Source organism: Sus scrofa, chromosome 14 (genome assembly GCF_054392235.1).
Source record: "Sus scrofa isolate SSC_HxYL_T2T_F1_AM1 chromosome 14, Sscrofa_HxYL_maternal_Yorkshire_Landrace_v2.0, whole genome shotgun sequence".
NCBI classification, from domain to species: Eukaryota; Metazoa; Chordata; class Mammalia; order Artiodactyla; family Suidae; genus Sus; species Sus scrofa.
Window position 1 is genome coordinate 146,018,865 of NC_139396.1, and position 25,741 is coordinate 146,044,605.

General features: G+C 47.1%; 1 protein-coding gene across 44 annotated transcripts in view; it reads left to right on the forward strand.

Moving 5' to 3' along the window:
* Positions 1 to 4,096: 4,096 nt before the first annotated feature.
* The window catches only part of TCF7L2 (transcription factor 7 like 2), a 203,666-nt gene continuing 182,021 nt past the window's right edge, over positions 4,097 to 25,741 (forward strand). For 25 of the 44 annotated variants that reach the window (XM_005657462.4, XM_005657463.4, XM_084994298.1 and 22 more), the window contains exons 1-4: positions 4,097 to 4,792; positions 5,068 to 5,134; positions 5,337 to 5,461; positions 17,344 to 17,412. In XM_005657462.4, coding sequence (XP_005657519.1) covers positions 4,604 to 4,792; positions 5,068 to 5,134; positions 5,337 to 5,461; positions 17,344 to 17,412 — 450 coding nt within the window. In that variant the 5' untranslated portion in view covers positions 4,097 to 4,603. The remainder of the gene's footprint in view (positions 4,793 to 5,067; positions 5,135 to 5,336; positions 5,462 to 17,343; positions 17,413 to 25,741) is intronic. The other 19 variants (XM_005657470.4, XM_084994300.1, XM_084994301.1 and 16 more) reach the window with 1 other exon arrangement.

Consider the following 25,741-nt stretch of genomic DNA (forward strand, 5'->3'; position numbering starts at 1 on the left):
TCTTTGGAAAGCCTGCTCCTGTCACAAATGCCTAGAGCGGTAGTGATCAGCTTATGAAGGCAGGTGATGAAACCCTGTAGAAATGCATACATCTCCCTATTAACCCTCGGATCATCAGGCATTATTGTCACTTTATTACCTGGACCTGTCATTAGCTGAAGCAAGGTGATCAAGCCAGCCGCTTCAGAAAAATGCCAGAACAGAACCATGCTCCTGAGGGTTTCAAGAAGAGGATGTGTGCCTTTCCGTGTCCCTTTCATTGGGGAAAAAAATCAAAGGTTGCCCGTGACGTGGGCCCTTTCTGCCTACCCCTCCCTCCTGCTAAAATGGAAAACACTCAGGTGCCCAGTTTTTAGTGTTCTGTGGCTTAGGGACTCGTTTTCCTCAAGATCCAAATAAGGAACCATCACCCACACAGAACAAAAAGCAAACAGAAAATCTCACAGTGGACTCAGGACTTTGGCTTCTAAACATTTCCCCATTTTATAGCTTCCTTATGTTTTCAGATTCTTTTTTTGGCTTCCTTCAGTCAGCACACTCCCTGCATAGATAAGTCCAACAGAGTGGGTAACAGATCATCCATCTTGGAGCCGGGATTTTAAAGAAAAAAATCACACAGAACACACACACACACACACACACACACACACACACACACACACACACACACGTAGACAACACTGTCGGGGGTGATTTGGTAGAATCTTGCCAAGTGATTGGAGGAGCTGAATATGGCCGTCCACATGTATTCTCTATTTCTGGTGAATCTAAGCAGGCAATCCTGGTTCTTCCTAAAGTGTAAAGCCCAACTTCCAATGTAGTTTGTCCCTTTTGCTGGTGTGCTGGTGAGCCTCTTAGCGTAATGGAGGTGTGGGCTTGAAACTATGGAATCACGACTCTCTGAATGTTAGAAGGGACCTAAGAAAACATCCAGTCCAACCACCTCACCTGTCAGGTGAGACAGGACAAAAGGGTCACAGGTAACAAGGCCAGTGGCTGGCCTGTTTCTGCCATATCCCATCAAGCACAGCCCTGTATTTCAGAGGGCACCTACCACTCTGCCATAACCCCACCTGAAAGGGAACTGATGCCTGAAAAGTGATTTCTATAAACTGAAACTTCCTTTTCACGCTCCCTATAGGGATGAACAAAGAAGCGCCCATGGGAGAGGTAACCCATTGACTTACTTTTTTGAGGCTAAAATGTAGATGATTAATATCAACACAGAGCCACAGAACTTCATGGAGGGGTTGCCGAAGGAGTGGAGAAAATGAGAACAGAAGGGCAGTGGATGAGGAGGAGGAGAAAGAAAGGGGGGCTGAGGGACAGTCTTCCGACAGTTGAGGACCTCGACTGGCCCAAGGTCACAGCTTCTCCTTCCACTCCTATTTCCCCCCCGCTCCCAGGAGGCAACACTCCTTGGTTCAGGGCTAAAGCCAGAATTGCTCTGATGTTTAGAAGCCCTGCCGTTTGGGCAGAACTCTTGGTCCTATAAACTAGGAACCAGTCATCAGTATCTAGAGAAGTAACCTCAACACCTGGGCACAAGCCAACTGTTGTTGAAATTTCACACCAAATCTACAAATTTCATGTCCACATTGTGGGCCAACCTGACTTTTTTTTTTTTGGTTAAATATTATATTACCTTGCTTTTTGCCAATTTCAACTTCACAGCCTCCCCCACTTCTCCCCCCATCCTGGAAGAAATTAAAAACAAAAAATGCGCTCCTTAAGCTGTCAATTCAGTGTATTTATGAGTGCTTATTATCCAGGTAAGTCCTATAGAACACATAGACGACCTCTTACCCAACTTAATTCAGAGCAGCATTAGATAAAAATAAAAAATACCACTGCACAGGATAACTGAGTTACTATAAACGTGTTTCAATTTAAGTAAATAAGCCTTTAAAACAGGCCTTAGGAGGAAAGCCTACACTGTACACAGACTCAGGCACACTAAGTACACAGGTGACAATTAGCAAGTGTGAAAAGCTATGGTCATTCGATAAATGCGTAAATCTAAAGGCAACCAAGTGAAAAGACCTAAAAAAAAAGGAAACTGTTAAATCCATTTGTACATGGATTTAACAGTGAAGCATTTCTTTCTTCATGTTTTTACTTGGTGTCTTGAAATAATCCCCTTTCTGTCTCCACTCACCCTCTTAGAAACTATGCCCGCCTTATTTATTTATGAAGTCTGAAGGTTAGTCCTACCTGCTGAGACTAATTAGCCTTATGCTTTGTATCCTACGCAATCCTGTCTGATTAAATGTACACATTTGTTTTACTTCTTTTCAGGCTCCTTCTCATTCTACTTCTGATTTCCTGATTAATATTAAAGTTGGGAGTTACAGTGATTCTCCTTCGCAGTCCTCCCTCGCCCCCCCACCATATTTTTATTTTGCCTGCATCTTACTCTTTAGTGTGCAAATGTGGTTTTGAATTTTTTCCAGTGCAGGGGAATTCATTGGCCTTGTCAATCTTGGTATCATTATTTTTGGTAGTCTTTTTTCTGAGACCTTAGTCTATACAACAGTTTTGCTGAAAACCCAAACTCTCTAAATATTGTATGGTAAATTTGCTTTCTTTTGGAAAGCTGAAGTACAGATGGCCAGCTGAAAAGCGGGTGAGATTTTTTTTTTTTATAGGGTTGGGTGAAATAATTTAGTACATCATGGACCCTAGACCAACACTGTTCCTCACAGACAATTTGCTGATTCCTTTTGATTTCTTTTTTTCTGGTTCTTTTTGTCTTCTTTCATATTGTAGATTCCTGTCCACTTCTCATTGGATATTTGCAAGAAAATCAGTGTTCTTGCTCCATTTTCCAGGAATACTGCGTTTTGGGACCCAGGCCTTTTCCCCTTTAACATAATTTTCTTTCCCATTTGTAGTGAATCAATCTACTTCCCCAAGAGAGCCTAAAAATCAACAAATACCTGCCTCAAACCTCAGGTTTTCCATCTCCTCCCTGAGGCCTTCAAGCATCAGCTGGGTTAGCAATTTCCTGCCAGAGCCATCTACATCTTGATTATTTGGTCAGTCTTTCGGGAATTTCATTTCAGACCCCCTTCCAGAAAGACTCCAGCACCACTGATCCCAGAGGTTGGTGAACTTTCAGTTTTATTTTCCCTGGTGATGTTAACGCCCAAACTTTTCACTTCCAAAGCCAGAAAGGACTTTGAATCCTAACTCATTTCCTACCACCTCCAACTCAGTTAAAACAAACAAACAAACAAAAAGCCACAACACTACATTGAAATGAATCATGCATTTTTCCTTAAGGATATTTTTAATGCCCCTGACAAACACCACAGTGTTGGGAATTTTTTTTTTTTTTTTTTTGGATAAAAAGTCATTTTGGCATATTTAGTCTAGTGAGACAAGATTTAATGAAATGATTCACTATTAATAAACAAAAAGGGGAGGGAAGACCTCGTGGGTTAATAGTTTCTTTCACTGCAGATGACCAGGAACTTTGCCCAGCCCTCCACTTCCCCAGGCTCTCTGAAAGTGGAGGGTTGATCTCTCTTTTTCGACCACTTCTGTTACATCCCGCCCGAGGGTGGCTGATTTCACTGCTGGCTAAACCACCAAGCACCCCACCCTCCCACCCATTCCCCACAACACTCTCCTCCTTTTCCCCTTCCTTAAGACTTATTTCTAATGTTTCCAAAGTGCACTTTTTCTGGGCCTCTCCCCATCCCCGCCCCCCAAGTGGGCTTTCCTTCCGCCTTTCCCGGCTCGGATTCCTGACTCGGTCGCCACCCTCTTCCCCTCCTCTCCTACCCCGCATTGTCTTTCTGAAGCCGGCCCCCTCCCGGAGCGAGTCCCCGTTCCCTCGCCCAGACTCCCGGGCTCGCACACTCTCAGCGCAGGCCTCTCCCCCTGCACACTCCTCCCTCTGTCTCTCTGCCCCTCTCCTCCCCCGCCCCTCTCCTCCTCCTCCTCTCCCTCCTCCCTCTCCCGGCGCCCGAAAGGATCATTGTTAGCCGCCCCCGCCCCGCCCACCCCGGCTGTTTATTTATGCAGACGTCACCCGGCCGGCCCCGCCCCTCGGCATCTCATTAAGCGAGTGTGTTCCTCTCGCCCTGTCAATAATCTCCGCTCCCAGACTACTCCGTTCCTCCGGATTTCGATCCCCCTTTTTCTATCTGTCAATCAGCGCCGCCTTTGAACTGAAAAGCTCTCAGTCTAACTTCAACTCACTCAAATCCGAGCGGCACGAGCTCCTCCTGTATCTTCGGCTTCCCCCCCCTTTGCTCTTTATATCTGACTTCTTGTTGTTGTTGGTGGTGTTTTTTTTTTTACCCCCCTTTTTTTATTATTTTTTTGCACATTGATCGGATCCTTGGGAACGAGAGAAAAAAGAAACCCAAACTCACGCGTGCAGAAGATCTCCCCCCCCTTCCCCTCCCCTCCTCCCTCTTTCCCCTCCCCAGGAGAAAAAGACCCCAAAGCAGAAAAAAAGTTCACCTTGGACTCGTCTTTTTCTTGCAATATTTTTTTTTGGGGGGGTAAAACTTTTTGGGTTTTTTTTTTTTTTTTGGCTTTTCTTCCTCCTTCATTTTTCTTCCAAAATTGCTGCTGGTGGGTGAAAAAAATGCCGCAGCTGAACGGCGGTGGAGGAGATGACCTAGGCGCCAACGACGAACTGATTTCCTTCAAAGACGAGGGCGAGCAGGAGGAGAAGAGCTCCGAAAACTCCTCGGCAGAGAGGGATTTAGCTGATGTCAAATCGTCTCTAGTCAATGAATCAGAAACGAATCAAAACAGCTCCTCCGATTCCGAGGTAGGAAAAGCCCCTCGGGCTGGTGGGGTTCTGAATCTATTTCCTGGGCTTGGCAAAGGTTGCTTACAGGGGAGAAATCGGGGCTGGGGGCGGCGGTAGGGCGCCGCGGGGCCGGGCGGGCGGCGTGTGCGTGTGGTGCCACCATTGCAAAAAGTTGTAACCCTGTTTTTCTCTCCCCCCCAAACCTCCCACCCCACTGATTCTTTTTCTCCCCCTTCTCCCCCCTCTGCGTGCCGTTTGCCCCTCGCCCTCCCCACCTCCACCCCTCCGGGAAGGCGGAAAGACGGCCTCCGCCTCGCTCCGAAAGTTTCCGAGATAAATCCCGGGAAAGTTTGGAAGAAGGTGAGTACGTCCCGCGCGCCCCGCAGCCGCCGGGAGCTGCCCCCCGGGCCCGCCGCCCCGCGTGCCCCGGCCCCGCTCGGCCCGGCCGTGCGCCGGCCGGGCCGGGGCGCCCGGCCACTTGGGGCACTTTCTAAAAAGTTTCTCCTCGCTCTCTCCCGGTCCGCGCGGCCGCCGCCGTCCCCTCGCCGTCCCGCCATGTTAGCGGCCAAGAGGCAAGATGGAGGGCTCTTTAAGGGGCCACCGTATCCCGGCTACCCCTTCATCATGATCCCCGACCTGACGAGCCCCTACCTCCCCAACGGATCGCTCTCGCCCACCGCCCGAACCGTAAGTGCCTCCGCGCCCGGCCCCCGCCCGCTGCCTGCCCGCCCTCGCCGCCCGCCTGGCCCCGCATGCGGCCCCTGCCCTGCCCCCCTCCCTCCCCCTCCCCTCCCTCCCCCTCCCCGCCTCCTCCCCTCCCCGCCTCCCCTCCCCCGCTCGTGGCCCTGGCAGCCCGAAACTCTCCAAACTTTTCTGCCTTTTGTGGACTGGATTTGTTTGCACTTCGCCATGTTCTTGCTTTCAGTTTGTTGCTTCGTGGTGTTGGGGAGACTTTTCTTTCCAAGCAGGGCTTTATTGGGGGGGGAGGTAAATCAGAAGAACTTTTTTTTGAGCTCTGATTCCCCCCGCCCCCTTTGGTGGTGGTGTTTGTTTCTTCACCCTGGGAAGATGACTGTGTGGCTCTTTCTTTTCTCCCTCTCTCTCCCTTCCTTCCCTCTTCTGTGGCGTCTTGGGCTTTCCCCGGTTAACCCCTTGGCTGCCGCTGCTGGGGACCGAGTGGCTGGGCTGCGCTGAGTGAGGGTGGCTTGTCCTCCAGGCATTGGACTGTTGAACTAGCGGGCGCGCGGAGCCCGGGGCCCTGGAGAAGCGCCTCGGCTTTCTCTTTCGGCTGGTTATTTGTTTAGCTTTCTGGTGGCGTTGGCTGGCTCTCAGCCCTCCTCCCCTTTTCCCCTGGAAGGTCTCGCTTCCCAGACTGGTCCCACTACAGAGTTGAGGGCTCTGGGCTTCCTTTTCTGGGGCAACCCCGCAGGGCCGCGAGCGCCCTGGGCGTCGTGGCGGGCTCGGCTGCCCGGCGCGCTGGCTGCGGGCTCTCCCGGGCCGCGCGAGGTGGAGAGGCCCCTGTGGCCGCGGTTCTTGGTTTGTTGGCAGCCGGGATGGCCTCTTCCGAGCGGACTTGATGTATTTCGGTGTCTTGGGGTTTATAGCGGGGTCTGCGCTCGCCAGCTTCTGAGAAGGCCCTCAGGGGGCCCTGGGGGGCCAGAGACCAGGGTGTGCGGGGCCCAAGGGTGTACAGAGAGTGAGGGAGGCCGAGGGCGCCAGTCGTTTAAGGGAGTGGGCTGCTGATCGAGGGCCACCCAACTTTGGGGGCCCCAGGGCGGCGCAGGGAGCCAGGCTCCGGGGGGTGCTTCCCGCAGCTTGCGTCCCTCGCGCACCCCTGACATTTGTTAATAAGGCTCACCCCCTCCCCCGACCGGCCTCTGCCCCCTGCCCTCGCCCTGAACCCCCTCCCTCCTATCCCATTCGCCTCTAGAAAGCCTGGCTTATGAATCTCTAGACACAATCTCTAAACGTTTGTGCCCCGGCTTCTCGGGTTTGTCATTTTTGTACGTTCTCTGGGTTGGTCTCCCTCCCTCTTCTATTTACACACATTTCTTTTTTCTTTTCTTTCTTTTTTTTTTTTTCTTTTTCGGTAACTCGAGATAGCAGTTTGAAATAGTGCACTCACTGTTCAGCAGCTGTGGATTCGGTGCTTAATGGCCGAGAGTTGGCCGGACGGGAGTCGATCAGATAGATCTACAAGTGTTTTTAAGCATTAAAATATTAACTATCAGGTTTGACTTGTTTTTTTGGGGCCCTGGCAAAAATGGCAAGGGCATGCTAGACCGGTCATTTTTTTATGGCTAGGAAAGAGAAATAATTATCCCCCCACCCCACCCCTGCGCCCAGGCTTCTGCATGCTTGGGAAGCTGGGAGAGCGTTTCAGCCCGACCTCTTGCAGAGCCAGCTCTTGTCAGGCTGCAGGGGCTGGGCCATGGGGTTGCAGCTCTAGAGGAAGAAACCCTTTCTGGTTTCCTTGTATTTTTTCTTGGGAGCTTGTGGGCATCTTGAACCCGGAGTGTTGGGCTCAGAATGGGAGAGTGTGTAATAACCAACCCGACCAAGCGACATTCCAAAGTAACCCTGAGAATTTCTTACTCTCTTCCCCTCCCCCTGCAGTGGAAGCCTCTCTGGTATTATTTTAAAATCCACTTAGCCATCTGAAAGGCCATCTGAATATTGAGCTTTGATGGCGGGCCGGCTGGCCTTCTTGACTCTTTGCAAACTCCCTCTCTGTGACGGCTGGCAGCCTTGCCCTACCGTCTCCTGAAACTCCTACAGTTGTGCTGTGCCGCAAATTAGGACACAGGGAAATTGTTAAAGGCAAAGAAATGATTTCCCGGTGCGAAAGGAAGGCTCCCAAAGCCCCATCCCCTTTGCGGACATTGTAGGACTACTAGTTATTTAATTGTGGACCTAGCGGGTGGCCTGGTGCTGTGATGTCAGGTTGAGTGTGAGAAGACATTTCTGAACTCAGGAGGCAGTTGGAGTATTTGTGTGTCAAACACCAACAGACATCTTTGTGTGCATGGGCCCTTCCTCCCTCTGTTACCTGGGTTAGCTTCTGTGTTCCAGAATTAAAGTTATTTATTTAAGCTGTAAGCAGAGCAATGGAAATGAGGCTGAGAGGCTGTTGTGTGTCATTCCTGACGTCTTCGATCAGAGGGCCGGCTTGCAATTCCAGATTTGATACAGCTGCCGAAGGAGTCTATAGGCAAGATAGCGGTCTTTTCATGCTCATCTGAAATTCTTAGTGCTTCATAGTGTGTTTTTGAGGGCAAGGTGTAAAGACAAATTGGCCGGATGCTTTATTCTTTTCCCGACCCTCCTTGTTGTTGGTGGGTTTTTTGTTTTTTGGTTTTTTTTTGGCTACATTTTCTGTTACTTATGAGTGTACCTGTAAGCATTTGCATCCTTTAAAAAAGCAAACTCTTTGGATTCCTGAGTTCTGCTTTTCTATTTAAGGACGTAAAGAATTAAGGAGTATCATTAAATGGGCTTATGATGAATAATACATTATCTCAAGAATAATGCTTTAATTGCTGGAGACGCCATAAAGCTTGATAGTAATAATTTTATTTTAAAACGACAAAGATTTCTGCATAACATTAATTTAGCCTTTGATACAGTAATAGGAACGGCTTTTAAAAAGAGATTCGAATACAAAAAAGCATTGAATCCAGAGGTCTGGTTAAGTAGATGGGAGGTGATAGAACTGCAGATATTAGGGTTGGGGTAACATTTGTGTATTAAAGATAAGAATACTGTTACCATATAAAAGTTGATAGGAAAAAGTAGTTTTACATTTCTTTTTCCCTCCTGTCAAATGAGAATGTGGAAGATGGTGGCCGAAATTCCAGTTAGGCTTGAAATTCTTTTTAAGGACTTGATTCTTAGAGCCTTCACATCTTCTTTGAGGCAAAAGGATTTGCTTTTCTGCTGAAGCTGTTTGCTACAAGGTTGAACAAATAAATAAGCAGCATCTTGAATTCATTTTTGAACTTGGAATCCAGCATTTAAAGGAAACCAAGAGGGGCCTATTCATTGGGGTTTTATTTAGCCCGGCACAACTTCTCTTTCTGCCTGGTGAAAAATGGATGTTTTCTCTTCGCTCAAACAACATAATCCTTTCTTAATACAAAAGATTTAGACCTCGGAGTGTGAAGGGTTAATAGTGGTCCTTCCCCGTAGTCCTCCCACCCCCCACCTTCACCCCTGATTGTTTTGACAACACTTTTCAAAGTGTGACATTCCTAGCCCCTACATAACAATGTAATATTACTGTAATTACACAGGTCATTACATTTTAAATAGAGAACAATAAAATGCTTATCGCCCTGAAAAAGAACAGGTGTTCTTGCCCTTCTTTGGTATTTATGCTAATTGTTTTTCATCTCCTTCAGAAATATTTATGGCGAACATGTTTAGATTTCAATCTCAATGCAACAGTATTAATTCTGTGCTAATCTTTATAGGTTGGGTTTTCATGTCTGCAGTTTGGATTATGGGCTCGCCATTCACCCAATAAGTCATATTTTAATGATTATAAATTTAATATGCCAGCGCTTTGCAGTTTGTTGAAATGAAAGCTTTCTGAAACCCCAGAAACATACCATGAGGCAGCTGGGAGCCTAAAGTGTTTATCTGGAAGAAGTGTTTTTGCAAACTTTTGACTGCTAAAGGGAAGTGGCTTTCACTGATGCCCCCTATCTGATTGAGAAAAGATTTGGAGGAAAACAATCTCCGTTCTTGCTGGGCGTTTTCCACCTTGATTTTAATTTTACTGATATGGATTTCATTTAGAGTCCCTGCTGGAAGCTGGTCAGCTTTCTGTTTCTTAGCAAGCTGTGAAAAAGTTACAGGAAGGTTTCCGGGGGCTGGCAGATCAAGAATGCTGTTCTGTTAGCAGCGCAGGATAACTGCAGTTCTGCACGCCATTAAAAAAATATTTGCTTTAGAAAACCAGCATTTTAATAGTTGCACCAGAGGCTGTGCTTTTAAAGATTACAGTAGACGTCTTTCCAGGTTTTGAATGCCTCCTCACAGCCCATGAGGTGCCTGTGTGCATGCAAAAAGTGCCTAGATTTCTTGGTGGAGAAATGTTGGGGCAGCTTCTTTTACACATGCACAGGGGGTAAACTAGAAGGTATCTAAGAGGATTTTATATTTTGTCAGATGTTTCACAACAGGCCCCCCCCCCATCACATTAAAAATGCACTGTAGAGAAAAGACAGCTGCAAATTTTTGTGTGGACGCGTGTTTCTGGACCATGACTAAAACTCCATGGACGTTTTCCCCAGCTGTCTGGAAGTTCTGTGGAAGTTGGTTTAATGGCAGTTAAGTATGAGACAACCTGGATTTAGCAAAGGCTCTCTCCTACACAGGAAGTAGATGACATTATTTTGGGGGAAGGGAAGAGACTTCAGGCGAGGAGTGATTTTAAACTTTTTTTTTTTTTGGTAAAGCATGGCGTTGCCAAATAAATAAGCACTTACCAAGGAAGTAGGTGTAAGCTTTTTAGTCTTGGTAGGTGCAATTAGATAATATCTTTAACCACATTTATAACTCTTTTGGGGTGACACATTTCCGAAGTTTTGAGAAGGAGGGGGGAATCAAATCCTTGAGGCTTTTATTTTTGAAGGGGGTGTGTGATGTGGGCGCCTGAGTTTCTTCTGGGAGTGGATATTGGCACCCGTGTAAGTAAATCTTCAACTGTGACTTATAATTGAGCACATTTGTGAAGGAAATGGTTAATTTTACAACCAAAGGCAAACTTGCACCTCGACAGGTCTGCTGAAAGAAATGTGCCCCAGTTCTTTTGCTGGCAAGCGCCACCGGGTCATAAATCCACAGGCTTTATTTACAGCCCATAACACTTATGAATGTTAAGATATTTGACGCCACGTTGGCCTTATAATATTCGAGGTCCGCAGACACTGGCAGTAGCTCAAATTTCTCTCACTAATTATAAGCAATGAGATGGGGGGGGCGGTGGGGACAGCCCTTCGCAAATGCTAGACTCTCTCCTCCTGACCCCCACCCCTCCGATCTGAGCTTACGGGGACAGACACCCCCTCCTCCTTTGGCAGCTGACTTGTACTTTTCCTCCAGGCTATTGTTATACACGTTTATAAAGAGCACTTTCAGGAATGGAAATTCAGTGGGGGGCTCTACACAAATGCTTTTTTTTTTTTCAAAAGCAAAGTTGCTCTAGGTGTTTGCATCTTTTCTCCTTCTGGTTTCTCCCTTTTTCTTTTCTTGCCATTTTTTTTTTTTTTTTTTTTTTTTTGAGACCATGTTGCTGCCTATATTGTGCATATTTCCCAGAATACTTAAAGAAACCTGATAGGGGAGACTGCTCTTTCATTTCCATGATGTTGTGCTGAGCTGGAAGGGAGAATATACACATTGCATAGTGCGCTAGTTAATATGAAGGTTTAAAAAAAAAAATGACACAGCGTGAGGAGAGCTGATTACAAGAATTAATAGACAAAAAAAAAAAAAAAAAAAAAAGCCATGGGAATGGGCAGGTCCCTCATTTGGGGAAAGTGTAGTGATGTCTGGGGGAGGAAGCACAGAAAAGTGGCAGGGGAGGCAGAGTAAATGCTTGGCTAAGAAAGATTAGAAAAGTAGAAAAAGATGGAACCCAGATTTGGGCTTGAGGAAATGGCTTGATTGAAATTAGGGATTAGAAGTTTCTTCTGAGAGGTGGAAATACCGTGGGGGGAGGGCACTGTTAGCAGCTCTGTTGCTTTGCTCAGTCAAGACTGGTTCCAGTCCACTTTTCACCCAAAGTGCTCCATCGGGCAGCAGATATATTTCATAGAAATTACTGTGTGAGGATTGGGGGGGGGGTGGTCTGTGGTTGAGACCCCAATCTGAGAGAGAAGGCTAATTATCCTGCGATTTTAGTTTATTCTCAAAAAAATGGGCTGTTCTGGGATGTGTTACCAACTGACCACATGGTAAACGGGGAGTGGGATGCTGAGGTGTTGGCGGGGGCGTCGGCTGTGGCGTTGGGGGGGGGCTGTCATTTCTGGCTGGATCCTTCCCTCCTTCCAACCCAAACTTAAAGACCGAGGCTGAAAGGTTTTATTTTCTAATCAATGGAATGCAGAAACTTACTAGCCCTCAGGGACAGATATGAATCCCTTAACAGCTCATTACAAAGATGGGGCTGTGGGATCTTTGAACGGGTTATCAGCCCTGGTGTTCCTCGGTTTTCCCAAGATAGGTTTTTTCCTTCCTTAGGCACATCTGATTTCGGGCTGGTAATGCAATCTGTTATGTTTTATTCTCTCTCTCTCTCTCTTTTTTTTTTTTTTTTGCTTACGGAGTACCCCCAAACAGCTCCGTCTACAGGGGAAGAATGGCCATTAGCAGGATCAGCTCTGAAGGAGTTAAAATTGCTCGCTAAAGTTTGGCATCATGAAAATAAATTTGAGGCCTGGTAGGCATTAGGAAGGCCAGCACATTTACAGAGCTTAATTAGTACGAACTGTAATTGTTCATGGTCTGCCAGAAGAAGTACTGTTCAGGAAAAGTGGAGTCCTTCTCTTGCAGTCTTTAGTTTGAAACCGATAAATCACTTGCATATTTGTGTAGTGATTCAAATGGAGCTAAGACCTCTCCCATCCCAACATGTGGTAAATTGTAAAGTCAATGAATTGCAGATGTAGGCTACAGTGAGATCTCTAAGAAAATGCAGAATGAATGGGAAAGAGTGATGCTATAAATATTTACTGAGAAGATAACTAGGTTCTTGCGTGCTGGGCCAATTATGATGTACTAAATATATTAGCAAAAATGCTTAAAAAAATCGAGAGGATTTGTGTGGGTCTTTGGGTGGGTTGGTTTGTTTGGGAAAGTGAAATAAAAGGCACTATGTTATTGTCGTGTCAGTTTTATTAAGCCTGAATCACAATGGCATACCCCAGGAAGGACGCATTAATGCAAATTAATTCGTTAGGAGTTGCAGCGCTGTGACTGCTAAGTGGAGTAATGATGGGGCATCATTTTAAGAGTGTGAGTGTAGCAACTTTTAATGAAAAATGCTGTGTTAGGAGCATGTCTCAGCACTTTACGTCCACGTGTTCTTATATGCTGGAAATGTGTTTTGTACAAGAGCAGGAAACTTAATTCACTTTGTGCTCCCCTCTCCCAGTTTAAGAGCTGTAGCTATGTTTTGATGTTTAAAGAAAATCATCTAATTTCTCTCAGAACACCAGTCCAGAAATGCCCTTCACCATAACCAAGTTCAACTTTTTCTTCTTTATTTTTTTCTGTGGTTGCAAGATACTGCAGCACAAAGTGGAAAAGCAATGAATGCAGTAACCCCCCACAGACCTATAGATATAACTTTCTTGAAGCGATTTAACTGCCCCCCCTCCTTTTTTTTCTTCTTAGAGGATTTTGGTCTCAGGCAGTGTTGCAAGTCAATACTTCTTTCCCCAAAAGTGAGTGGGTGGATGTGTATGAAAGCTGTAAAAGTTAATGATCGTTCTCTGACTCATGGCTGATGGTTTCAGGTTGAGGAAAAGAAAAGAAAAATTAATGAGGGTAAATAGACATTTGATGGAACACTGAGACAGTAGGAGAGATTGTTCCTGTGTCTAAAAGCGTGCGTTTTGTTGCAGCAGAATTTCTGAAGGAGAATGCCAGGAAGTGAAAAGGGGTTGCTTTTGTTAGGTTGCTTTTTTTTTTTTTTTTTTTTTAGGAGGGTACAGATGTTCCCTGTCTAGATCTTTGCAGGAATGTTTAAGCCCCCATACCTACCAGTGAGTGCTGGTTTTGCCTCCCCCCTGGAAGTTAGAAGCCCCCTTGGCACTTTCTAAAGCGGCAGGCAGGGTCCCAAAGGCCAAGGCAGAAGTTTATTTCCCACTGAATGTAAGAGGCTCCCAGCAGAGGGCTGGGGGTGCTGTTTCTGTTCTGACAAATGACTGGTGACCTAAGAAAATGTCTTTCATAGACTTAAACCCCTATTCTGTCTTTTATGCTAATGACATGGAAATTTAAGTGCTGGTAGCATGGTAGTAGCTACAGGGCAGAGAGAAAGGTGGACTAAGAAGCCCCCCACGTTGAAACTTTTTAGGAAATGAATCTGGGTTTCCTTCCTTCCTTCCTTCCTAATAAAAGAGAAAGCTGGGTGATTCATATAACTGGAAATAAAGCAAAGTCTCCCTCTCTTCTCAATTTAGTGAAATGAATAGGAATACAAAAATTAATCTCCATCCTATTGGAAGTTCACTTAGTGCTGGAAAACCGAAGGTAGGGTTTCAGTTTTGTAAATCGCCTTCGAGGATGAGATCTCTGCGGTTCAAAAAGCCGTTTCCCTTTCCTCCTGTCTCTGGGCGTCTCTGAGGTCTTGTATCTGCAACATCAAATTTAGGGCCAGTCGTAGTGATGAGAAACGGAACCAGAGGAAGAGACAGGATGATAAGGGAGGTGGTACTGAATTGCTAGAAAAGTTCGGCAACCTTCTGCAGGGCACAGGCACATCTCCAGGGCACTTCTGGCCGAGAGAGGGCTGGGTCATCTCGTGGTGTCAGAATGGGTGGCTGGGCTTGGCAAGTGCTCGGGAAGAGAATGTTTTGTTGAGAGTTTCACGGGAAGGCGGGACATGAGAGGAACCCGGGAGTTCTCATGTGAGGCCGCTTCAGGACACCCCCCCAGGGAGGGAGGCACCATGACAAAGGTGTGTTGCGTGCGCAGCCGCAGTTGTTGGATGTGGAAGTGACAGTGCAGTGCTGCAGGGGCAGTTCCAAGAGCCCCGGCGTGGTGGAACCTGGTTCTTGAAACCCAGATAAGACTTAGATCGCTGTTTTAAGATCTCACCACCTCCCCTCTTCTTCCAGAAAAATCCTCCAAAGGGCCAACCCTCTCTTTAAGGAGATATAAATAAATTATTGTTCCAGTTTGGAATGCCAAGTTTTTCCTGGGTCCTTGTATTTTATCTTTGTCTGAAAAAGCTAGACTCTAATGAACAAGGCATCTTTGTATTTTACAGGGCACGAAAAAGCCGTTTAAAGAGTGTGTTTTAGAAAAGTGTTTGGGAAAAGAGGGGGTGGAAACCCAAAGGAAAATCGAGAAATTGTAAGTCTTGGTCGCTGTAGCTGGGGGGAAATGGAGCTCAAAATCTCTCCAACACACAGTGGGTACGGGCTGGAAGGAAAGATCTGATTGGAGCTTGTGCCTTGTGTATTTGTGAGCGGGTGCGAGGTATTCTGTGTGCCTGGACACCGGAGGAGGAAAGTTGCATTGCTTGGGCATGTTGGGATGGTATGTGTGTGAAGGTGAAATTAACTTTGTCTTACCAGGTTCTTAAGGACCTTGCAGCTGCATTTTTACTGTCTTAATTGCAGCATTCTCTCTGGGGTGGTGATGAACGCAAGGACTAAGCATGGACCTGGACAAATGAAAATGGAACTTGGGTTAGCCACAGTTTCAATAATTTATTCAGAAGGCCGTGATTATATGAAATTTTGTTTCCACCACCTATACTTAGTTATCAGGTGTCCATTCCGTTTTAATTGATGATGGGAGATTTTCTGTGGTTACCCTGAGTGCAGATTGCCTTAGGGCTCTGCAGGGCTTGTGGGAAGAAAAGCTTGGACAAGTTTCCATCAAGCTCTGAATCAGGCAGTTGGAAAAGTGCAGAGTAAAACCGGCTGGAAAGGGGGACGAGATTTTAGTGTCGCCTTGTCTCCTGAGCAGGAGAGCCTCCTTCTCTGACAAGAGCTGCTGTCCGCCAAGAATTCCAAACTCGCAGCGGAACCTGTCCCTTGCACAAAAGTTGTTTTAACACGGTGCAGAATTGTCACAGTAATTAGTGCGATCTCCGCTTACTGAGTGGCAGTTTTCACAAAAAGGACAGGGGGGGCCAAAGGGGCAAATTCATCTGTCTTTTTCAGTGACTCACTCTGGATGAACTGCTTCTGCGTGTGTGTGGGGGGGGGGCGTGTGCGGGGGCCGGGGGGGGGGGGCGAGCTTATCTTCTGTTGCTCAGCCTTTATCTTTTGTTGTTTTAGGGAGTGTGATTCATTCCTCTGCTTTGACAGGTAAAGGAATATGTTTTTTTTGGCCCACCTTTATTGTGTCCCCCCTTTAACTGGGAAGGCTATTATGTTTGGAAGCCATCGGACTCCTAATAGATAGACAGTGTTTTTTTGTTTGTTCATTTGGAACAGATATAATGATCTCAGAACCCACTGGATCCGCAGTGGAGGACAATACAGCCTTATCCCCTGAGCAGCATGGATTTAGGCTATTGTAAAAATTTCATTACTACTGTGTGGTGTTTAGTTTGATTTGGTTCATAAGTTCTTCTTATGTGAATTTCTTTTCTTTTTTTTCCAAAAAGTGAAAACCAGTAAAAACAGTGATTTTTCTTCCGGGGAGCAAGATATAAAATGATGGGGTCCGAAACGCAACTTGCAGGCTAGGTTATGCTTTGCTATATGGGAGAGTTCTGGTCATAGTTAAGAGTGCGGTGGTAGTAACTGCAGTAGTTTGCTCTCATGGTACAGATCTGTGTTTGGCAATGCAACTGATGTGCCTCTTGCTGCGAGGGGGATGGGCAGTGATTTCATAGGTTCGTGTATGGCCAATTAAAATGCATTTTCAGATATTGCTGAGATCCTTGAGTGATTGTCGTATTGTTTCTAGAATAAATCAGCAGATGGTGTTTGTTTTCCCAATTGGAGCCCAAGATTAACAAGTATTATTTGGGAAAAGAATTTGGAGAGTCATCTTGGGATTCCTTTTTAATTGGGGCTCCCCACTTCTTTGTTGGGGGACCTTTAGGCTTCAGAGGGAAAGGTCCAGGAGAGACTTAGGCCTTCTGCTGTGGAGGGTCTGGGTGAGCTAGGGAGGCACTTTCACCCAAGGGCCCCGGAAGAGGTGGTCCCTAGAGAACTCCATGGCTCTTTGGCACTGGTTGGCTCCCTCTTTGGGGAAGTGTGGATTCCTAGAGTGCGAGCAGGTTGTCCCGAACTGTCCTGGGACTGAGAGCTTAGTCGTTGCGAAAGAATGTATAAGGCATTGGGTGGCCCCTGAATTCTGCCTGCCACATTTGTTTTCCCCCAAATAGAATTGTGTTTTGAGAGTGCGAGCCCAGTTACTAGAACTCTGGGGGGCTTGTACCTTTGCAGTCCTGTGGCTTCTTACATCCTTTCTCTCCCGGTCCTTTCTCTCTCGCCTATGTGTCGCAATTCTGATGATTTTTGCAGCACACAGTTAATTTTCCTGCAGCATCCTGCTCAGCACACTGGCTTTTTCCTTTATGTCTTAATGGGAGTCCGTCTTTCCTTTTCATGTCATTGATCCTCACTCCTGGCCCTCCCTTCCCCTTTTGCTTATTGAATAGGTGCTTTAAAAAAAAAAAAGAGAAAAACTTTAGATTATGATGATGAGCATCTTATTTATAGCAACAAATAAAAACACACAGGTCTTGATTGAATGCCAAGGCTGCCGTTCAATCTCGGAAGGTTTGTCTGCTATTCATAAACTGCTTAAGATGTTTTCTTGTAGTTTGTGACATAAGCAGAACGCTTTGATTTGGTTTCTTTCTACAGCTCCATTTTCAGTCCGGGAGCACACATTACTCTGCGTACAAAACGATTGAACACCAGATTGCAATTCAGGTAGGACACGCAAGAGATCCTGACGCTTGATTTGTCACTATGTAGGTCTCTTGTGTCTTTTATTCTCTGTCCCTTCCTCCAACCCAGATGATGGCAATGAGGACGACGGTGGTGATGATAATGGTGGTGATGATGAAGGTGGTGGTGGTGGTGGCGGTGGCGGTGGTGGTGGTGGTTGGTTTATGGGGGGCGGGGCGGGTGGGAAGGAAAGAAGAAACAAGAGCAGAAGAAATGCTGCTGAAATGATTTAAAGATCCAGAAAGAAGGAGACGCCTGTGCTTTTTAAGAGCGTCTTGATCAGGCGAGTTGGGCCCACAGACCCAAGCTTGGCTACTGTGTTTTGCTTGGGGAGGGGTCTTAAACTGGACTCCAGTGAGGCAGCGGAATGTGAGTGGGAAGAATGAAGGGGGCTGGAAGGGGAGAGGAGGCTGGGTGACAGCCAGAGAGTTGTTTCCGGTGCCTCAAAATCATGTTAAGTGGTGCTAAGAATATCACTTTTGACCTGATTGTTCTGAAATGTTGATTTCTCTTGGACCTGTTGATACATGACACTAGAAGTGCTGGGAGGGAAAGGCGACGGATCCCAGCTTCTGATGAGTGTCCTGTTTCCTGCTCACGTAGTACTTCCATTCTTTTAAATCCAAAGGCTAAACAAATCGCAGACTAATATAGACTCAGCTGAACTCATGCCAACAGAATGCAGGCGTGGAGGGAGAGCAGACTAATAGGATTTTCGTCTGTCTGCCTGGCCTTGCCAGGATGGATGGACCTCACGGTGTAACTAATGGTGCTGAAACTTCTTGGGTCTTCTGCTTCTGGGTTAACCCTTCGGAGGGAGGTCTTTGAAACCCTGTTGTTGGGCCTTTAAAGTCTGGCTCTCGGGTCTTCTCTCCTTGGAAGTGGGTGTCCCCTGGGTGTATCGTTCACCGTATCCCACTGCTCCCTTGCTTATGGTCACCCCTTGCAGATCCACTTGTGTATGTGCCTGTGGTCTAGTGGAGCTTCGACCACATCGCCTCTTTGTAGCTCTGCTGTTTCAAATCTGCCTCTGCCCGGAGCTGCCCTTCCCATAGCCCTCGGCCCCAGGTACATTGTGAAGTATGTTACTGGTGAAAAATACCGTCCCACAGACATAGTTATTCGGTGGATCCCTAATATTTGGTACTTGTTTCAAGGTGATGGTGACCTATTTTAAACACATTTTGATTGTTTTTGCACCTAGGCTGTTGACCTATGAGTGTCTTTTGGGGGAAGTGTGGCTCTTAATATTATGCCTTCTCTAACCCCAGGTGTTTCCCAGGCTGGTGTTCTTGCTGGCTGCTGTGCCTGCTGGCACTCTTGCTGGGGGCCCTTGTTTCCTTCTGGTTAACAGCACAGTGCATTTTGCTCCCAGAAAAGGGTGTAGGCTCAGGGCTTGCTTGGAGAGCAAGCCCAGCCCCTACCTCTTGACGAATGGATGGATGACCCATGTTCTGAGGCCCACTGCATCTGGCGGAGGGCTGGAAAATCCTGTTGCCCGGGCTGTGGGAATGGGTGAGGGTGAATTAGGACCGCGATCCCTATCTTGGTGTGGAAAGGCTGGCTGGGGCCATGTCACCGGGAGACCAGCCGAGGCCAGCCCAGCTGTCGTGTCTTTACACCCGTTGCTGAAGTGTCCCTTGTTAGGCCAAGCAGTTTATCTTTCTCCAAACCACCTGGCACGGGTGCGGGCCATGGGAAGCTCTTTCTCGGGAGGAAGGTGGAGTACGTTACGGGGCTCATTGTTGGGAGGGCTGAAACCATTTCTGTTCCTCCATGAATGAACAGGTAGTATTGTTCTCCCTGGCTTCTGTTGGCTGAGGCCTGCTGCCCGTGTGGGCAAACAGAGAGACATTCATCAGAGACCCTGCACCACCATGCTTTTTGTATCCACTCTCCCCCATTCTCTCCTAGACCAGGACAAGGCCAAGCCAAATGGCAGCTAGCTGTAATTTTTGTTGGATCATCAAAGGATACATGGCAAAAAACAGAACAAAACAAAACAAAAAACCCAAAAGAAGCAAAGAGGGGGGAAAAAAAGGAACCCTCAGATGCAATAAAATTGTTCCCAAGGCACATGGCAGCTCAGGAGCCAGTGGGGGTCAGAGGAGAGGGTGGTTCTGCTTTGGTGCAGAGAGGAGCAGCCCCTCTCGCTCTGCCCCAGTCTTCAGTTTCAGGCTTCAACGTGATTGTTGGCACAATGTTCTTCCCTGGAAATTTAAAACGGTTTAACCTTGAGAAATACTGTATTTCAATCTGAGCTGAGCTGGTTGCTCTCCTAAGCTATATCCTAAAATAACCTCGAGTAGTATGACACCGAGCGTCACAAGATGCATCCTCCTTTCCCATCCCGCCCCCCTCCTGTCATCTCAGGACGTGGCCAAGTTCGCCGTTGATATGAATGGCCTCCGAGTGATTCCGTAGACGTGTCCTGATCTTGGAAAAGCCTTGGACACAGCACCAGTTGATATGTTGGGGGGCCTTCTTCACTTTGGACAATCTCCTGACTCCTGACAGTTTTGACCACAACTGTGGCCACACGAAGGCCATATTCTACCTAGATGTTAACACAAATAGAATTGGGATGAACATTAAAAGGCCTTTTTTATTTTTTATTTTTTTAAAATACATTTTATTGGAGTATAGTTGACTTAAAAGTTGTGTTAACATCAGGTGTACAGCCAAATAAATCAGTTGTGCATACACATATATCTGTTCCTTTTCAGATTCTTTTCCCATATAGGCCATTGCGCAGTATTGAATAAAGTATCCTGTGAAATGCAGTAAGGCCTTGTTATCTATCTATAAAAAGGCTTTTTTTTTTTTTTTTTTTTTTTTTGTAGAAGACATAGTTATTTAACTCTATGGACTTGTAAAGAGTTTTGTTGAGATACAAGTACGACACCATGCAGACACCTTTAGTGTGTTTTTGTTTGTTTTTTGGTTTTTTTTTTTGGCTGCCCCGAGGCATATGGAAGTTCCTGGGCCAGGTATCAGATCCGAGCCACAGTTGCGACCTGTGCCATAGCTGCGGCAATGCCGGATCCTTTAAACCCGCATTGCCAGGCTGGGTCGAACCTGCGTCCTAGCACTCCAGAGATGCTGCTGATCCCATTGTGCCACAGTGGGAACTTCTGAACTCTTGTGAACATCCATGAAATTATCACCCAAATCACTGTAGAGAGTGGGGTTGAAGCGCTTTTTCTGTAAAGGGCCAGATAGCGTATATTTTAGGTTCTGTAGGCTGTACAATCTCTGTGGTAACCTCTCAGCTCGGCCGTTGTGTGTGAAAACAACCAAAAATAATACCCAGGAGTTCCCGTCGTGGCTCAGTGGTTAGCAAATCCGACTGGGAACCCTGAGGTTGCGGGTTTGATTCCTGGTGTTGCTCAGTGGGCTAAGGATCCAGCGTTGCCGTGAGCTGTGGTGCAGGTTGTAGATGCAGCTCAGATCCCGTGTTGCTCTGGCTGTGGCACAGGCCAGTGGCTACAGCTCTGATTCGACCCCTAGCCTGGGAACCTCCATATGCCCCAGTAGCAGCCCAAGAAGTGGCAAAAAGACAAAAAAATAAAAAATAATAAAATAAAATGAAAAACTTTTTTTTATTTATTTATTTATTTTTTTTAAATTTTTTTTTTAAAATAATAATACCCAGCAGTAGAAGTATAGGTGTAGCTAGGTCCCAATAAAACTTTATTTAGAAAGACAGACAGTGGCAGGATTGGGCCCATAGTCTGTAGTTTGCTGGGCCTTGAAAAGGAATATGAGCCACTCCAGGAGCCTTGTTTATTTAAGGCTTCCCACCACTGCCAATAAAAAAAATCCTCACCATGGATTAGTTTTGCCTGTTTTTTGGCTTCTTAAAAATGGGATTGTGGAGTTCCCGTTGTGGCGCAGTGGTTAACGAATCCGACTAGGAACCATGAGGTTGCGGGTTCGATCCCTGGTCTTGCTCAGTGGGTTAAGGATCCCGTGTTGCCGTGAGCTGTGGTGTAGGTCGCAGACGCGGCTTGGATCCCGTGTTGCTATGGCTCTGGCATGGGCCCATGGCTACAGCTCTGATTTGACCCCTAGCCTGGGAACCTCCATGTGCTGTGGGAATCGGCCCTAGAAAAGGCAAAAAGACAAAAGACAAAAAAAAAAAAAAAAAAAAAAAAAAATGGGATTGTGTAAAATAAACTATCTCACATCTGGCCCCGCTTGGCATTAGGTGTGTGAGCTTTGACCCTGTTATTGCCTGGTGCGTGGCTGGCTATTTTTTATTGCTCCGTACTATTCCACAATGCACGGGTCCTTTTTGTGTTTTGGGATATTTGAATTGCTTCCAGTTTTCTTCTCGTGAATATGAAGTCCTAGTTCCAGTTTCACCTGCATCTTTTGGCGGAATATGTGTGGTGGCTTCTGTTGTCCATCGCCAGGTGTGGACGGGGAGACTAATATATGCGTTTAGCTTGCATTGCTCTTTTGAGAGAGACTTGGACACTGGGTTTCAAGTGTTGTTGTTTGAATTGTTGTTAGATGCGTGGACGCCTTAGGAGGGGAGCAGTAACACGATGTAGGTGGGATCAGAGGCCACTTTGCCCAAACTCCAGGGCAGGCCCCTTCTCGCAGTGCTTTGTTTTCTGGCGCCAGCTCCTGGGAACTCCTCCCACTGTCTCCATCAAGCCGGGAAGAGGCCGTGCAGGCTGAGTGCAGAGGTGGGCCCATGGCAGACGCCTGCCAGGGATGTCCTGCAGGTGACTGTGGGTAAACGTTTCGGCACCACTGCCTCCCTGAAGAGAGCTCTTCTCACACTCCTCCCCTCATCATCATTCCAGCCCCAAGAGCAGTGTTGTAATCAAGGTCAAGACCCACAGAAGATGTTTCCCTTGGTTTTCAGAAGGGCTACTCCAGAACCAATTAAGGCTTTGTTTTAAGAGTATTTTGGCCAAAGGTTGATGTTTTAACACCAAGTCAGATGTGATTTAGGAAAAAAAAACTCCACACGCAGCAAAAACAAACTGCGTAGACCTTTCTTGGTTGTTTTTCTTTTTAGATGTGAAGTGGTTTGTGTGCGTGTGTGTGCTTGTGTGCACAAAGACAACTAGGAGAGGATCCAGAAGAAATGGACCATTTTATTTGTTGACACAGCTGAGCGCTGGAGATTTTGTAGTGGGTGTTGCTTTCCCTCTTATCCACAGGCTTGCAAGTTCCCACCTCACTTCTGCCTCCTGCTTGGTCTTAGAGCTCGTCTGCCCTGATTCAGTAGGGCCTGAGGACCTGCTTCCAGGGCCTTGGCGCTTGTGGAGCCAGCGAAAGAAGGATAGAGGCTGGAGAGCATCCTGCCGGTATTGACCCTTTTATTCTTTTATTTTTTTTGCCTTTCTGTCTTTTTAGGGCTGCACCCGCAGCATATGGAGGTTCCCAGGCTAGTGTTCTAATCGGAACTGTTGCCGCCGCCGCCGGCCGACACCACAGCCACATCAACGCCAGATCCGAGCCGTGTCTGCGACCTACACCACAGTTCATGGCAATGCCAGATCCTTAACCCACTGAGCGAGGCCAGGGATTTGAACCCACAACCTCATGGTTCCTAGTCAGATTCATTTCCGCTGCACCACAACAGGAACTCCAGCCCTTTATTCTTGAACGTGAACTTGACATCGAGTCTTCACATTCTATGGCTTAGAGACCATCTCTCTGCTCCAGTTGATCCTTGGTGTTCCTGATAGAAAGGGCCAGGGAATTGTACCAGCGGGTGTGGTCAGAAAGTGGGGGCTTTTCCCCCACTTGACGTGTCTGATGGTGGTCTCTTGTGTTCTAGACCCCTCTTCCTCCACAAGTTCCCTGGCCTTTCAGTTTTCATGAGGCTTTGCTGTCTCAGTTGAGGAACAGATCTGGGCTAAGAGGGAGAATTCCCAGAAATGCCTTTAGTTCTTGGTATAGCTGCTTCCTCTCTTTTCCTTTAGTCCTATCACCAGACCTGGCTGTGAGATTTCACGTCCACTTTCTGTAAAGAAAGCAGCGTATCTGTGTGTGGCCAGGAGTGACAGACATGGAGATCATTCTCTAGAATAGTTTGCCAAAGCCTCTGGATGCCAGTTAACTCCTTCAGAGGGTTCATTCACTTGCTGTCCTGGTGAACTTCAGCTTAATTGTCCGATTCAAGACCATACCCCAGAATGTCCGTTCATTCATTCAAAGATATTTCCTATGTGGAGTTCCCTGGTGGCTCAGTGGGTTCAGGATCCAGTGCTGTCACTGCTGTGGTGAGGGTTTGATTCCTGGTCTGGGAACTTCAGCATGCCATGAGTGTGGCCCAAAAAAGAGGGGAATATTTATTGTGCATCTACTGGGTGCCAGGCCCCTGGGCAGAACACATCAGGGAGTTTAAATTCTAGTGATGTTTTAGATACTGGTTTATAAGCATCCCACTCCCCTTGGTCTGAATGAGTAGGTTTTGGCTATAACCTGGGAGTTCGCTGCTGCTGCTGCTTTTTTTTTTTTTTTTTTTTTCCGGTTACACCTGTGGCCTGCAGAAGTCCTCTGGCCAGGGATCAAACCCATGCCACAGCAGTGATAACACTGAATCCTTAACCCGGTGAGCTACCAGGGAATTCCCCAGGAGTTTGCATTTTTAATCAGGGTTCTGATTTCTGACCCCAGAGGCTTCTGACATCAGTCAATTGATCACTTATCGTCTGCTCAGTCATTTTCACTAGCTGAGTAAAAATTGAAGGCTGGCCAGGTACTTGATGCGGATAACTTTTTCTCATTGTGAGTGAGAAACTAGACTGCCCTTAGGTCCTGATGAGCTGTGGACGCCTTTCCGTCTCCCCGCTTACGTGAAGAGAGCCAGGTAACTTTTGCAAGGCTCAGGAAGAGGCATTTCTTTGTTTTTGATAGAGTAGCTCGGGCAATAATGTGCTTGGTCTTTGGAGTCAGAGGCAGTAACAACAGCTGATAATAATAGCAGCTTCTGCTTATTGAATTCTCCCGATGCGTTGGGTCTGGTGTTAAGTGCTGTGTGTGAATTATTGATCGATTCTTCATAACAACACAGAAGGAAACCCGAATGGTGTAGCTGCTCTGCCCACCATCATCCCCATTTTGTAAGTGAGGAAGTGGAGACTCAGATATCCAAGCTGTTTTTGCCTGATCAAGGCATTAGGATTCAGACTGGAGAGAGCCTGAACCACACAGCCTCGGCCTCGACCTCAGGCTCAGCAGGGTCTGGGGGACGCAGTGGCGACCAACCAGCTCTCTGGGCTGTGTACCAAGGAACTGCTTGGGGAGCTGCTCAGAAATGGAGAATTCTGGGCTTAATCCCCTGGAGTGCTTCCTTCATTAGGACTGGGTCTGTGTATCACAGCTGTGAGCAAGCATCACCAGGAGGGTTTGTCGAGATGCAGATCATGGCTCCACCAGCGTTTCAGGTTCTGTAGGTCAGGGTAGGTCCTGACATTTGCAGCTTTAACCAGTTTTCAGGCAGTATTTGAGAACTGATGGGCAAGGGTTTTGTTGCCCAGCTCTGGCGGCACATTATGATCCCCAGGGTGGGGGCAGGGGGGGAGCACTAAAGATGATGCCATGGCCTCAGGACTGTAGGAGTCTGTACCCTGTCCCACTCTTTGGAGGATTCTGAAGCCCATCATTTCATGAGAACAGCTGTTGTAACCTCTTTTGTTTGTGTGGGGGCTCATGTTAGCTTGACTCCCTGTCCCTGGGGGAGAAAAGCTTGGTTGCATTCAGAGTCCTTTAAGGGACGTCTGTGCCATGGTGGGAGTCGGTCTCTCTTTGGAGAACATTCCTCCAGCAGATAACCAGTGATGATCACTGTACCCGTGGGAGAAGGCGGGAGTCTGCTGTCACGGGCAAGGGGCTATGGGACCCTGAAGCTGAGGCGGGGTCTGGCAGCCTCCGTACTGCTGGCACTTCCCTGTCATGTGAAAGTGCAGGTGCAGGATTCCTCGTTCCAGGGTGGGGCCTGAGAGTCTGCATTTCTAACATGGCCCCCAGAGTGTGATGCTCTCCAGACCACTCTTGGAGTGGGAGCGAAGGTGGAGCCCATTTTGAAAGGCGAGGAAGCTGGGGAGCCGAGAGGTGGGTGGATTGCCTTGTCTGAGGTCTCCCAACACGGAGGAGACAAGAAGCCAGGGGTCCAAGGCAGCTTCATGTCCATCTTCCAAGGAGAAGTTAGGGTCTTGTCTGAGCCAGTAGCAGTTGCATTACATTGGCCAGATTAAAGACACAATCCAGTTTTACAGGATTGCCTTACCGGTTTTTACTCTCTCTCTGTTCTAACTGTATCATTGTGTTTGTATGAGTTGAG